Source organism: Herpailurus yagouaroundi, unplaced genomic scaffold (assembly GCF_014898765.1).
Source record: "Herpailurus yagouaroundi ecotype Mexico unplaced genomic scaffold, PumYag 183, whole genome shotgun sequence".
NCBI lineage: Eukaryota > Metazoa > Chordata > Mammalia > Carnivora > Felidae > Herpailurus > Herpailurus yagouaroundi.
In genome coordinates, this window is record NW_024412414.1 from 2,831,027 (window position 1) to 2,846,664 (window position 15,638).

The window sequence follows — 15,638 nt, forward strand, 5'->3', positions numbered from 1 at the left end:
GAGCTGAAGCATGCCTCCCTTTCATTTCTAAAAATCCTTTGACAAAGGGCTATCTAGGATACAGGAAGCTCCATAAGTCTTGCCTACTGCTATACTCTCAGTGGCTAGCACAATGTGTGACACATAGTAAACATGCCATAAAAATGAGTACATGGCTGATGACTGCCTACAGGACTCAGTCACGAAGTCCAGTCCAGTTGTCCTTTAGGGCTCCAACTCTGAGGTGAAGGAACTTTTCTTTCCAATCCTTGTGGATACTTTTACAAAATGCGAAATTATGTGGTTGAATGTCATGACAATTTAAATGCTTATGCTTCCATTTGCACTTACCTTGTACCAAGTCAGAAACTAAGGGTTTATAAGCAGATCAGTCTCATTTTCCCTACCTCTTTGTTCCTACAGGCCCTGCTCATTTTATGTCCAGATGTTGCGATAGCCTCCTGTTTTCCCTGCACCCTACTGCCAAATTAATCTCCTGATTAAATCATCCCACTCCTTTTCTCAAGACCTGGAATCTCACCACTCCTTATAAGATAAAACCCACACTCCTTTGCCTGCATTCCAGACCCTTTCTCATCTGACCTAAAATCTGTATCTCCAACCATATTTCTCCTACTCACATACACGTACTACATCCACTTCAAATGCGTTGATCTCTGCAGAGTTCCCCCCAATCCATGCTTACGCATTATTCTAGGCTTTGTTTTCTTAGGCTGGATATTCCTTTCCCCTCCTTTTAGGCTGCCTCAAACCCTGAACTTTTTTTTTCTTTGTTTTATGGGGAAAAATTCACAGAACACAAAATTAACTATTTTAAAGCGCGCAACTCAGTGGTATTATGCACATTCTTCAAGCTGTGCAACCAGCACCTCTATCTAGTTCCAAAACATTTTAATCACCTCAAAAGGAAATCCTGTACCCATTAAGCAGTCACTCCCCCTTCCCCCAGGCCCTGGCAACCAGTAATCTGCTTTCTTTCTCTATGGATTTGCCTCTTATGGATATTTCATATTAAAGGAATCATACTTAATTCCCGTGTTTCTTTTTCTGTATATATTTTTTTGTTTCTCCCCAAAAGGTGACCCTGTCAATCTTTGAATTTTTCAAGTTTGTTTAACCCATCTACATGGTTTTTTCTGGGTACACCCTCCACTCCCCACCGATGTGCCATTTCCTGAACTTTTGTAGCATTTGCTTTCTGTCTTACTTATTTTAGCTCTTAATCATATACTGCTCTGAAGTATTTGTTACATGTTTCAATTTCACCCCATTTTGATTCATGTGGACTATAAACTCCTCCTTCTAGCAGCTTTGGTGTCTCCCTTTGTGCCTACAACCTACCTGAACATGTGTGCCATCCACAGTTTCCAACCATACACAAATGAATAACAAAACTAAGGAAACAAATCTGGATCATCAGCAAGAGAAAGCTTCAAACTCATTTCAGTTCATCTTTCTTTTTATCAGGCTCTAACGTCCCAGTCATTTTGCTTCTCTCTCTTGGTATTTCTATCAGGGCCCTTCTTTGCCCTAGTAGGAGGTGAACAGGTGTGGCTACAGAAGGATAATGGCAGGCTGCCCAAGGGTGGAGAGTGCAAATTCCCTGCATTGATCTTTTGCTAAGGGACTCCTACCTTCATTCTATACCCACAGAGGGAAAGCCTGCTGAGAAGAGGGGGGTGTACAGAGATGTCACAAGGCCATATAAAAAAAAGGTTCCTCTATTTGCTTTGCTTTTATATGTATATCAATTTCTTTGGTATTTTGATTTCAAGTCTCTCATAAACCCATATCTGCCTTGTGAAAGGAGATTAACTGTTAAATAATGATGGTAATATTTGTGATTCATATATGAAATAGCACAGTGATTAAATTATTTTATATACTATAAACAAATCAATAGGCCCAAACTTGATACTCTTTTATCTAATACTTAACAAAATGTTTGAAAAGGAACCTGTTTTATTTTATGCATGAGTAAGAAGTCTTAATGACATTTTACTGTACATTATTATGAGTTTTTCTCCAGCTGTAGTATTAAATAGAATTTGTTACAGTTGCTATTAGAAGCCTCCAAACAAGAATGTAAAACAGTGCTCTGGCCCTTAGGCCATTTAAAACCTGTTTTTCTGACCAGAACAACTAAAAGATCCAACACAGAATGCTGAAGTCTATAATTAACATTTTTCCCCCTTTTCATATCCCATTTTACCCTATTTACAACAAGTAAAATGTATCTCTCTTCTGGCATTAATTTCAAATCATTATTTATCATCAAAAAATGTTAAATACAATAAAGAGTAATTTAGGGAATTCCTTAAATATGTAGAGAAGACTAGCACTGAGAATCCGATACAAGTGATATGAAAAAAACCTGTCCTCAAAATCAGATCGAGTTTAAAAATATTTTTAAAGTACTTAGAATGTACCCAGCCTCCCTGTGCTACAGGCTGTGAATTAGGGAAATCAAATCAAGTTTAGAAGAATTCATAAAGTACTTCTAATGCACTCAGTCCCCAAGCTACAGGCTGTGAATTAGGGAAATCAAATCAAGTTTAGAAGTATTTATAAAGCACTTATCATTGCCAGTCCCCTGTGCTATAGGCTGTGAATTAGGGAAATCAAATCAAGTTTAGAATTTTTATAAAGTACTGATAATATACCCAGTTCCCTATGCTATAGGCTGTGAATTAGGGAAGGTATGCAGTACATATATATGTAAGAGGAATAAGAACTACAACATTCATTTCTATCCTCTATGAATTAACAATTTTTCTTGGCACACAGAATTCGTACATAAAAATTGTAAGAGGGGTACCTGGGTGGCTCAGTCGGTTAAGCGTCCCGACTCCAGCTCAGGTCATGATCTCATGGTTCATGAGCTTGAGCCCTGTGTCAGGCTTTGTGCTGACAGCTCAGAGCCTAGAGTCTGCTTCAGATTCTGTGTCTTCCTGTCTCTCTCTGCCTCTCCCTGACTTGTGCTCTATCTCTCTCTCTCTCTCTCTTAAAAATAAACAAACATTTTAAAAAATACATGTAAAAAAATTCTAAGACATGACAGCAAAGAATCAGCAAATATAAATGTGTAATACAAAATATGGGATGCATTAAATTACATTTCAGAGTAGATCTGGCTTGTAATTGTTTTCCTTCAGCTAAGATGAAAATTAGCTTTCATTTCCTGAATTCAAAAGCTGGTGGCCAGTGTAAATATTTTACATACCTTGCATGACAAAGGACATCAACCTGATGTTTTAAAACATAATGTGCTTAATAGAGACAAATTAATCGTGTGTATGTACCGTACTTTGCTAGGATTAAAGATTGTTCCAGCAGACATAGAGAAATACACAGCATGAATCATGTGCACAACCTAAAAATGTCTTAGATTTTCTCGGCTTTTACTGTACTGTGGTTATATGCCTCCCTGGTACTAGATGCTGGTTCACCTACCCAGCATGATATGCTCTCCAGACTAAGAAGTACTAGTTCACTGTCTCTAAGGCCATGTTTTCAGATGGGCAGATTTTATTTCCTATGTAAGGATATCTAGTGTTGAAAAACAAGTGGTCGGTCACTCATTAAATGCTTGTGGAGTTTGTGGAATTGAATAAACTGCAGTGAAGTCTGTAAAATTTGAGAGTTTTGATTATATCTGAACTATATTGCACTCTATTTTGCCATGGCAGCCTATATATGAATGGATTAATTCTATTTAACTTCACATAAGCTCCTTCAAAATATATTTTCCTTATCATTTTTCCCCAAAAGTGTCATGTTGTTCACAACTTATGTTTAAGTGGTTAATAAGATATTTTCTGTCAATGTAACATCAGAACCAAAATGACAGACAATTTATATGTGAGTATAGCAATTGGAAATAGCTATAATAAATCATCTGACCAAAGGATAGTCATTTCAAATAGTATCTGAGTTACCGTTTGCTCAAATATTATAGTCTAGATATATAAAAGTTCTTTAATTTTTTTTTTTTAACGTTTATTTCTATTTTTGAGACAGAGAGAGACAGAGCATGAACGGGGGAGGGTCAGAGAGAGAGGGAGACACAGATTCTGAAACAGGCTCCAGGCTCTGAGCTGTCAGCACAGAGCCCGACACGGGGCTTGAATTCACAGACCACGAGATCATGACCTGAGCTGAAGTCAGACGTTTAACCGACTGAGCCACCCAGGTGCCCGCTTTATTGGCTTTTAAAGAAAAGTAGCTAGGGGTGCCTGGGTGGCTCAGTCGGTTAAACGTCCAACTTGGTGTCAGGTCACCATCTTGCTGTTCACGAGTTTGGGCTCTGTGCTGACAGCTCAGAACCTGGAGCCTGCTTCAGATGCTGTGTCTCCCTCTCTCTCTGCCCATCCCTGCTCACGCTCTCTGTCTCTCAAAACTGAATAAACATTTAAAAAAAAATTAAAGAAAAGTAGCTAACTTTACTTCCTGGGGGGGGGGAGGGGATTTTAAAAAACATTTTAATGGGATAGTCCCAGTGAACCTTGTTTTACATTTCTATTAAGTATAAATAATTTTTCATAAGTAATTAGGTTACAAATTCACTTGTATAATTCACCCCTTAAATATTTTCACTGTGAGAGGTGCCTGGGTGGCTCAGTTAGTTAAGTGTCTGACTCTTGATTTGGGCTCAACTTATCAGGTCATCATCTCAGGTTTGGTTTCTGAGTTCGAGCCCCGTGTTGGGCTCTGCGCTGACAGTTTGAGGTCGGCTTGGGATTCTGTGTCTCTCTCTGCCCCTCCCCCACTTGCACACAAGCACTTTTTCCTCGCCCTCAAAATAAATAAATAAATAAAAATTTAAAAGTATATATATATATATTCACTGTGAGAACATTTAAAATAAATTTTTGCAAAGTGAATAATCACCTTGGCATTTGGATTTTCAACAACAGTAGCACCCTATTAACAAAGGGTGCATTCTACCTTCTTTGTTAATAAATTTATTACTGAGAAGACAGAAAGTAATGCAATAATACATTATTCATAGTATATAATACATACATATGAACTAAAATAATATAGTAATAAGGGACCCAGGAAAAATATTCAAGGACACAGGTTTTCCCCTACTTCATACGCAACTCAAAGACAGCTGTCTGACTCCATGTTGGTCTAGCAATGCTGCCTACTCACAGGACATGGGCCAACCTGTGGCTTCTTTAGATACCACCTCTCCCACTACTGTTCTTGTTAAATCTAGTTGGCAATAATCATAAACGCTAGAAGAGATGGAAATTGTTAGTCTTGCTCATTGCTTTATCCTTCTTCTCTAAAACAGCTCCTGGCCAAAGGAGGAGCTCAATAGATATTTGTTGAATAAATAAATCTTCATTAAAAAGGAGCTTCTTCTCAGTCAATCTGTCCTTCGAGGTATCATCACATGAAGTTTGTGTTAACCACAAATTCTAAGTGCTATAAACTGAATTTTGTTAGCTGAAGTTTGCCTTGTATCAAGGACTAAATTATCAGAAACGGGGGAGACAGAAAGAAGAGAGAAATATTCAATATTCCTGATACAAAATTTATAAAAGCTTTTACAACTGTTTTCATTTAGATAAAGGTTATTCTAAAGACATCAAGCTGGGGCGCCTGGGTGGGTCAGTTGGTTAAGCGTCCGACTTCGGCTCAGGTCATGATCTCGTGGTCTGTGAGCTCTAGCCCTGTGTCGGGCTCTGTACTGACAGCTTAGAGCCTGGAGCCTGTTTCAGATTCTGTGTCTCCCTCTCTCTCTGACCCTCCCCCATTCATGCTGTGTCTCTCTCTGTCTCAAAAATAAATAAACGTTAAAAAATTAAAAAAAAAAGACATCAAGCTGATATAAACTCAAAAGAGGTTCCAAAGAAAGTGACAAGAAAAATGTAACCTGTAATCTGGTTCAAAGGCAAAACCACTTAATTTTCCCTTTGGGATTTCTAGAACAATGCAACAGAAAAAAGGAAAAATGAATTAATTCAAAGGCTATTTCTCTGGCCTGTTGTATGCACATATACTTGTATGTATATTATGTATTGCTCTATGTTTATTTATATATTATATTAAATACACATTACATATATAATATACTAAAAATATACCTTTTAGGGATACCTGGGTTGCTCAGTTGGTTGAGCATCCAACTTCAGCTCAGGTCATGATCTCATGGGTCATGGGTTTAGGCCCCATGTCAGGCTCCGTGCGGACAGCTCAGAGCCTGGAGCCTGCTCAGATTCTGTGTCTCCCTCTCTCTCTGCCCCTCTCCACCCCCCCTCTCTCAAAAATAAATAAACATTAGAAATTTGAAAAATAAATAAAAAATAAAAGCTCTGTTTGTCAGTGTATGCTAAAGATCAAATAGGGAACATAAATACAAACCAAATCAAATCTTACGTATGGCTGAGAAAATTAAGAGGCTGTAACAGAGATGGGATATTTTTCTCCTTCCAAATAGAGGCTAGTCAAGCAAAGACTACAGAGGAGACCAAAATGTGGAATAAAAGTAAGTATGAAATAAAATTGGATATAACCAAAAAGAATTCATGTAGTGTCTTACCATTATCTTCACTAGCTTTCAAGGAATAAAATAGGTAGAGGATTCTCAATGTTTGATTTGCTCTTTCCCTTGATTTTTACTGATAAGAGTTACAGGCATACTAAAAAACAGAAAAGTTATAAATGTATGCTTTTAGTTACAGATGTAATTTTATATTACTGGCTAAACTTTGGAAAAGAGGGAAAAATATAAACAATTTTAAAACCCTCACTATTTAACATAACTGTCATAATTTTTGTATATTCCTTCCCTTCCAGACTTTTTCATACACATACATTTATATAAGGTTGTAATCAATAGTGCAAATACATTTTATGCTACTTTCAATATTTTTCAGATTTGTTATCATTTTCTAAATTGTCATTGATGAGTGTGTAACATTCTACCTAGTAATTACACCATAATTTACTTAACTGTTTCCCTGCTATTGAATAAGTTACTTCTAAGCGTTGGTCCCTATAACAATGCTTTTATGAAAGTCTCTGTGTATATTTTTTTTCCTATATCCTGCATATCTTCGGGAAATGTTCCATAAGTATGAGTACAGCATCCCAGTGTTTGATACACTGCCTGGTCTCTTTCTAAGCAGCTGGAACTCAATCATAGTGACATCAGAAATATATAAAAGTACAAGTTTCTTCAATTCCAGAACCAAAAATTTTAGAATTAAAAAAAGTATCATCAATAATCACTAGGAAGGGTACACAGATGTTCTACTATTATTAAACTGGAATTGAAGCGTATAAATCCATTATCTTGTAAGTCTGTTTAATGTGAAACCTCTGGGGGTGAATCATCCCCAGTGAGCTTATAAAACCAAGTCCTGAAGTCGTAGTATTTGAACTTGGAGACTCAGGATTCCTGACGACCATTCTAAGGTAAGAGGAACCAGTAACACTCAGACTATGAAGTGAGCCGGCTAGTCTCTCTTGACACAAGCTTACTGACAACACTGAGCTTCTTTAAGTAATACAATGCCAAGCCAATGGAGTTAATTTTACAGGATGATCCCAAGAGAGTCTATCAATGGGGAGAATGCAGCAATGAACTTAACTATAGCAAGGGTAAGGCCCACTAAAAATAATCTAAACTAAGTGCACTCATCAGTGTAGGCCCAGGCCATCTCATGGGATGCAGGAGAAGGGGGGTTCCAAAACAGTATCTATCAGAATTCTTTTGGAGAGCCTGTTAAAACATATCCCCAGAGTTTCTCTGACTCAGTAGGTTTGGGTGTGGCTCTAGAATTTGCATTTCTACCAAGTTCCCAGATGATGCGGATGCTGCTGGTCCAAGGACCACACTTGAGAACCACCGCCTTGGACGATTTCTTCATTCTTTTTAAAACATTTATTGAGTGCCTACTAAGTATGGTGCTATACGCTGGAGCTAGGAAGATGAATAAAACCCAGTCAGTACCTACTTCAAATAACTGATAATCTATATTTTTGTAGACATTGCACTGCTCTAGTCCTATATGCCAACAAATTTGGACCTCACTGAAAACAAAGCTTAAAAATATATTATACTGCTTTTAAATAAAGCCAGGATGTTTTTAATTAGTTCCAAATGCTTTAGGAAAACATGCAGTAATCCTACATTGGCAAATGTCTGAGTATTTTCTTCACTCTTCTGGATTTTACCGACATGTGCAAATAATTTGTTAAAGTATCTTCTTCTTTTATATATATACCATTCATACATTTGTTCTCTTTCACAAACTGTATCCACTACATAAAACAAGTGACAGAATTTATCTAAACACTTTTCCACATGCAATCAAAAACTTGTTTACACAGGTAATTATCAACTGACAGAAAAGAATGACATTTAGCAAGGTAGGACTTTGGGATTCTCTGCTTTAGATTCAGACTTCCACAACACTGGAAAAAGTGAATGGCAAGTAAACAATTTGCATGAGGGTGGCCCAAACCTAACTGCTAAATACTACTGTCAGCTGATTCACAGAATTAATGAACTTGCTTTTTACATGGCTACTAAGCTTCCATCTCTAACAGAGATGTGTTGGCTTGCCATAACTACTGTTGGCAAAAAATAAAAATAAAAAATAAAACATGTATTAAGTCGTATGATCTGTGGATCTGCAAAAGCATTAAGTATTATTTATACTTCAGTACATTATTTTCTAGTGTGATTGAAAGGTTCCCCTCATTTCAATCTATTAAGAAGCTACTTTAAAAGTCTGGAAGAACTAACTCATGGAGACACTAGATAATTTGTCTAACATCGTAGTGAAAATAAAAAGACATAATGAGATATAATATTCAGATATTTGATTACCATAACTCATAACCTTAATTTTGATTACATTTCCTAGGAAAGTTGATGTTGGAGAATAACAACTTGTTTTCTTTGAGGGGAAAAAATGGTTTAAGGAAGACTTGTATTGATTTTTCAGAGAAAAATAAAGGCATGTATGAGAAAATATATCCTTTCCGATCACTGCTATTTCCAATGGTTACTTTCCTATTCGTTTCAAAGAGGCTGGTTTATGGAGAAACTGGAACATGAATCACCTTAATTTTATTTTTCCTCCTCCAGATCACCTCTTTCAAACTCCCACGCATGTTATCTATTCCCTAAAGGCCTTGTTTTCAGGTAGCAAGGAAACTAGGAACTAAGCTCTCAAATTTTTGCTGACAGTGATTTAAAGAACCAACCCTGCTAGGAATATTGGCATTTTGAAAGTGGACTTCAAACTTTCAAATGACAAATACAGTTTGAGAGGTGAAATGCCAGCTAGTGGGGTGGGGTCAAAGTTAAGGGGTTCTTCCTAGCACTTCATCATTGTACTCAGAGGGTTTGACAGGTCTGTTTCCCCACTGCCTTCCTTATAAAGGAAAATTTATTTCTTAAACATACAGGATAAGAATATTCTCTTTCCAGTCCCTTTCCTAGATTCCCTCCTGAAGCAACTTACAGAGCCAGAGAGAACAGCACTGCTAGGTGGCAATTTCAGAATTTAAAGATATATACACATATATATACATATATACATATATACATATATAGATTTAATTTTTAAGGCTTATTTATTTTTGAGAGAAAGAGACAGAGTGGTAACAGGGAAGGGGCAGAGAGAGAGGGAGACACAGAATCCAAAGCAGGCTCCAGGCTCTGAGCTGTCAGCACAGAGCCCAATGAGAGCTCTAACTAGAGAACAGTGAGATCATGACCTGAGCTGAAGTCTGATGCTTAACTGACTGAGCCACCCGGGGCCCCCAGAGACATTTTAAAATTCTGTGATGTCACTGAGGAGCACGGTAAATTCTTAGAAACCAACCTTGTATTTGAGGTCTATGCACGGTAACTGCAATCTGCTGATTGTGGGAGTTGACCATACACAGATCTCTTACACTCCTACTCAGGGTATTTCCCTATTTTTCTACCTCCCTCCTATCTCCCTTCTCCTTATCTGTGGTAAACTGTGAAGGAATTCACACCCCAGGTTTATGCTAATATGAACTCTTGCCAGAAGGTCAGAAAATCTGTTTCAGTAAGTCTTATCCACATTGTTAACTCTCCTAGATGAGTTCACAAATGAAAGCGTTTTTTAAGAAATAGTGAATCAGTCAAACTAGCAATGAATTTATTATCTAAAATCAATGAAGTAGAATGTCTCCTAAACATAATCAAATTGAACTAAACCATTATGTGATCTAGTTTAAAACCTGACCATGAAGTTTTAAATTTCAATTTTAATTGATTTGTGTTGCATGAATTGATCATTTCATATTTTCCCTTTATATCTGAGAAATCACAATAGGGAAAGGAGACTCATTGCACCGTGTCGCAAAAAAGATCTTCAAGTTGAGAACGGCCTAGTCACTGAAATAGCTGAAGGTACAGCAATGACTCTGAGAAAGCCCAAACGGAAGAGAGTGGAAGTGAATACTGCTCCTCCTCCCCAACCCGAAGGGGAAGCCACAGGAAAAGGAACACTCACCTCACCTACAGGCACAGGCCTAAGCTTTCTTTGCCCTCTGCCTCCCTAACCCTTTAATTATATTCCTACATGGGCTCTGTAGCTCCATATTCCCGGAACAGAATGGGCTTCAGACCTGGAATCAAGTCTCTTACTTTCTTGCAGAGGAGACACTTCACAACAAGATGTATTTAACAATTCATAAGCAGAATTTAAAATTTATTATTTGGGGGTGCCTGGGTGGCTCAGTTGGTTGGGCATCCAATTTTGGCTTAGGTCATGATTTCAGGGTTCGTGAGTTCAACCCTGCATCGGGCTCTGTGCTGACAGCTCAGAGGCTTGAGGCTTCCTCTGTCTCTGCCCCTCCACCGCTTGTGTGCTCACTCTCTCTCAAAAATAAACACTAAAAAATATTTTAATTTATTATTTGGATGATGCATGGTTTTCCAATTACTCCCTACTAGTAAAGTGGTGGGCTATTAAGAGGCATACTCATTTTTAAGCTTCTAAAAGCCAATTTTTGGTTATAGCTTGTCAGAAAAAGACCCAATTCTTACAACAAGTACAAGTCACTTTTAGACTTTTAGTTGGAGATAAAAACCTGTCTTTTGATTTGAAGGTTCACAGGCCTCATTATACAATAAACCTGCTCCTGGATAACATACATTAAACACTCACAGAGTATACCATAAAAATATGTAAAGAATAGAACTTATCAAATAAAAGCACAATCTGCACCTAGATGGCATTAGACACACAATGTTGACACAAGAGGATCCACGTTGTGTCTACACAGGACTCACAAATATAATGTAATAAAACAAAAAAAATATTTGTCTGATTTTTTATTGAAAATCATCAAGAATAGGAAATAAAATTTAAAATTGAAGAGTGATGAAATATTTCCAGAAACATTTTATAAATTGATCACCACATGGTAAGTATTATCTTTAGCTCATTCTTAACAATGATCTCAAAATTAATACTAGGGTGAATTATTAGCATTTGTAGAAGAGTTAGCTATACGATGTGGATAACCATGAAGTTTTTCTTTAAAATATCTGCTCAGTTAAATTCAGGACAAGGTCATATCATTTAAGATACACAGGTTTTACAATAAAGTCTTAAAATCATACCAAAAAAAAAAAAAAACCTCCAAAAAACAAAAAACAAAAGCATAGAACAATAACTGCAATACTTTTCCCATTTCATAGATGAGTAAATGCAGAGTTAGAAAGGATAAGTGATCAATGGCCATTACCACCCTGCTTGTGCTGGAGCTCATCTGATCTCAGAAGCAAAGCAGGGTCAGGCCTGCTTAGTAATCAGATAGGAGAAAGAACAAGTGACTTGCCCCGTTGTAATAACTGAAACTGTGAAAAATGTAAACATTCATGTTCTGGGTTAAATATTCAGTATTAAAATGTTAATATGTATTGATTGTTGAAGAAAAATATTTCTTGGTATATAAACATTCAAAAAAATAAATAAGCACATACTCTTACTGGTGATAGCTTTTGTCTTAACATCTAGGAAGCTATCTCCAAAATATGGTCTATTGTATTTGAATCTATTTCCTTCCAAGAGCCAACTTAAGTAATTAAGGTAAATAAAAATAAAACATGACATTTTTATTAACTTAGTTCTAAAACATATGCCATATAACTTCTCAAAATCTACCTCCGTATTGTGGTAAAATACAAATAGTAAATGAGAAACTCCATGAAGATTTCAAATAATCTTCAACTTAAAAAATTTTATCTAGAATGTTATGACATGTATAATATGTGGGGGCTGTCTATGCTTGCAAGATGGTTATTCACAAATCTTACTGTACTTTGGTGGAGTCAAATTAGATCAGTTTCAAAGGATTCTGTAAGCACTTTTTGTTGCTTTTAGGCCTCAACTACCTACCCTAATATCAAGATTTGCTAGGAAAAATAAGAAAAGCAACTTAAAAATTCAGTTTAACTGTTTTCAAGAGCGGGGAGCATATGTTTACATTTACAGATTGGTGACTTAAATCAAGTTTTTTTGATTAGTGATTTTTAAAAAAATCCTCTACAACTGGTATTTATTTAGTGGAAACAGAGGAGACCAAAAACTTCTTCTAGTACATTTACTATACCTTTGGACATATATTTCCAAGTTCAAGTGACAATGAATTTAGTGGGACACCCACAAATCAGAATGATGACATTTTCTGTGTTATCCATTAGCAGATAGATCGATCGATCGATCGATCGATCCTATCAAAGAAGTAAAAGTATGGGCCAGGATTTATAAGAGAATTTGTGAAGTGTTACTTTAACATTTTTTCCCCTACTTTATGAAAGTCTTGTCATCAGCAACCGTTTTACAATTTGAAAACTAAATGAAGTGTATTAATACTTGTGTATGTTTTCACAGCATTGCCTTTCACATAGCTTTCACATGCATAATTATCTTAATAATTAAGGTTCATGGCAAACATCTTATTTTCAGAGAATTACAGAAGAGAGAAAAATAAGTATTTGTTTACAATTCTGTAACTTACTAACTAAAAGCAATTAGCCGTGATCAGTAATGCATTTCTAATTCATATGCCTAAAGTCAGGCTTTGTCTCCTATATAAAATTTAAATGTCATAGGGATTTTGAAATTAATAGTGAATTTTAAAAATTGATATAGTTTTTAAAATGTAATTCTGAAATATACGAAGAAATGAATATTAAGGAAATTTGTCCCTTGAAAGAAAAGTGTATTCAATTATTAAAAACACCAATCACAAAAATATTTCAAAGTATTTTAAGTTCAATAAAGAATACGATGCTGGCAGACATATATGTTTTACTTTTTAAAATTATATTCTTATAATTTAAAGGAATGAAAAACAATGTCCAAAAATCTTAGCCAAGAATTCTCCAAACCTTCAGCCTTCATCAATGCCATGCTTTTATAGTAGTTATTGTAAAGACTAGAAACAAACTTTTAAATATGAAAAAGAATTTTGATTTAAAAATGAAAACAACACATTTCTCCCCTTCAATGAGTTGTAGAAGATTAAGCTGGTCACAAGGTGATTCTAAGATGCTTTCAGTTATAATTATCAGCAAGTTAACATATATAACTTAACGGAGAAAAACCACGTGGAGTACAGAGTAAGGCAAAATAGATGGTTTTGTAACAGGCTTCATTTTTTGGCTAACATAACGTTAGTTTTAAATTTTCATATATCACTATGGCACCGTATTAGCCACAGAATGCATCTGTGCACCTGACAACAGACAACACAAAAATTATGTTAAAACTTGAACAGGTTCTCTTGAAACGTCACTCCTAACACTAACTGGTAACATGGGTAAGTGTCTTCCACAAAACAATCATAAGAGTGTGAAGTATTTCTTTAAAAGAGAAGCCCCAGGGAATGTCTATGTCAGTCTCTATACCAGAAGGGTTTCCTAAATCATCTAACACCATCCGTTTGGTTCTGCTCTCAGTGAGTGATCATTTAGCTATAGACAGAAGACTGCCACAGAACATCTGAGATTTGTGGAAGAAGATGATACCTGGGTCCTTTTAAAGACTAAGTTATTCACTCTTCTCTCAACAACTCTGTTTACGATTTGTTTCATGAATGATAAAAACAGTTGACATTAAAATAATGTACTTCAAAATAAGGAGACTTCTCCAGGAATTGGGTTCCTAACAACTCAGTTCAGCATCTTGCTTGGTTTTGTTTTCAGATGATGACTTAAACAAAATTAATTTTACACTTCATCCCCCAATCTTAAAAGGAAAAGAAGAAAAACTTCAGCTTCTTCATGGCAGATTACTATCATTTGACTTTATTCCTCTAAAATAGAAACAGTCTTCCCAAGAAAATAGTGAATTATCCTTAGACTCAAGTGAATTAGATTCTTATGTTAAAACAACAGCACAGCCAAATAATCACTATATAGTATAATCGTCACCAACATCACCTTGCAAATTCTGGGTACATCAACACATTTCGCAAAATGCAATTAGAGTGAGGCGACTCACCTAAGCAACGGAAGCTAACAAGAAGAATTTAGAAATGCAGCCTTCTGATCCCCAGCAGAGGTAAAGGCCCCTTCTTTACCTAACAACTGATCTTATATAAAAGCAGCAAATAGGTTACTCCCAGTTTCTGCCTCCTTACCTTAGGCTCCTCCCCAAATACCAAGGCATACAGTACCACAGCTACACACCCACTTTGCAACCCCTGCACTGAGGGACCAGCGCTTTTTAAGTTACCTGCCTCTCCCAACCTCAGAGTACACAGAGCGGGCGCTGAGGCTCGGCAAGTGTAGGAGCCCCCAACCGGGTAATTCCACCTTTCCCAACACGGGTGGGGCGGGGGACGCACGCATTCTCCATCCCCCTGCGACCCTAGGGAGTCTGGCCAACCTCCCAGCCCCTCCACTCAGCTCACGGCCTGCACAGCGCTCAAGGGCGCCGGGAGGGGGTGACCCCAAGGGTGCCCCTCGCTCAACTGTCACCGCGCCCCCACACAGTGACCGCCGCCTGGGCTATGGGGACTGAGCAGGAGACTCCACGGCCGAGGGACGGACACGCATCGGAGCCCGCGTTTCGGTCCCAAAGTTCGCCTCGAGCGCCTCCTGGACGCCCGCGCACCTCCGCCAGGGGCTCGGAGGTCCCCGGTTCTCTCGGACCGCGACCCAGGCGCTTCCTCGAGGGGGCCTGTCCGGGGAGCGCGGGACGCACGGCTGGCGTCTCCCGGTGCTCGGCCGCCGCTCCGTGTGGGGCGTCTCGCGTGCAGCCCGTGCCCTCCCCCGCCTGGAGGGCTCTTTCTGCGCCCGGACTTCTCAGCGCGCGCGCAAGACCCTCACCCGGGACCTGCCCGCTCCCGTCCCCTCAGACTCGACGCCGCAGCCCGGTCCCCTCAGCCCCACGGCCCCGCAGCCCCGGCCCTCCTCGAGCCCCGACCCTTCGGCGCTTCCCCGCCCTCCGGACTGCCCCTCGACCCGCGGCCCCGCCGCCCCCAGCGCCGCCCCGCACCCGGACACTGACCTGCGGCGGCACCCCGCTCCGGCGTCCCGGCGGCCGACCCGAGCGCCCCAGGCTGCGGCTTAGGCGCGGGCGCGGGCTCGGGTTCCGGCTCGGGCTCAGAGTGCGGTC

The 15,638-nt window shown here is 38.4% G+C and overlaps 2 protein-coding genes across 5 annotated transcripts in view; one reads left to right on the forward strand and one right to left on the reverse strand.

Annotated features, from left to right (window-relative positions):
• PPARG (peroxisome proliferator activated receptor gamma) overlaps nucleotides 1-15,624 on the reverse strand; it is a 137,335-nt gene extending 121,711 nt beyond the window's left edge. For 2 of the 4 annotated variants that reach the window (XM_040491940.1, XM_040491942.1), the window contains exon 1: nucleotides 15,531-15,624. The gene's annotated coding sequence lies outside the window, so the exon portion shown is untranslated. Of the gene's footprint in view, nucleotides 1-14,519; nucleotides 14,609-15,530 lie in introns of those variants that run through there. The other 2 variants (XM_040491941.1, XM_040491943.1) reach the window with 1 other exon arrangement.
• LOC121041364 (formin-like protein 14) overlaps nucleotides 14,665-15,638 on the forward strand; it is a 1,513-nt gene continuing 539 nt past the window's right edge. Inside the window, exons 1-2 of the mRNA XM_040492165.1 lie at nucleotides 14,665-14,823; nucleotides 15,014-15,630. Of these exons, the coding sequence (XP_040348099.1) occupies nucleotides 15,031-15,630 (600 nt within the window). The 5' untranslated portion in view covers nucleotides 14,665-14,823; nucleotides 15,014-15,030. The remainder of the gene's footprint in view (nucleotides 14,824-15,013; nucleotides 15,631-15,638) is intronic.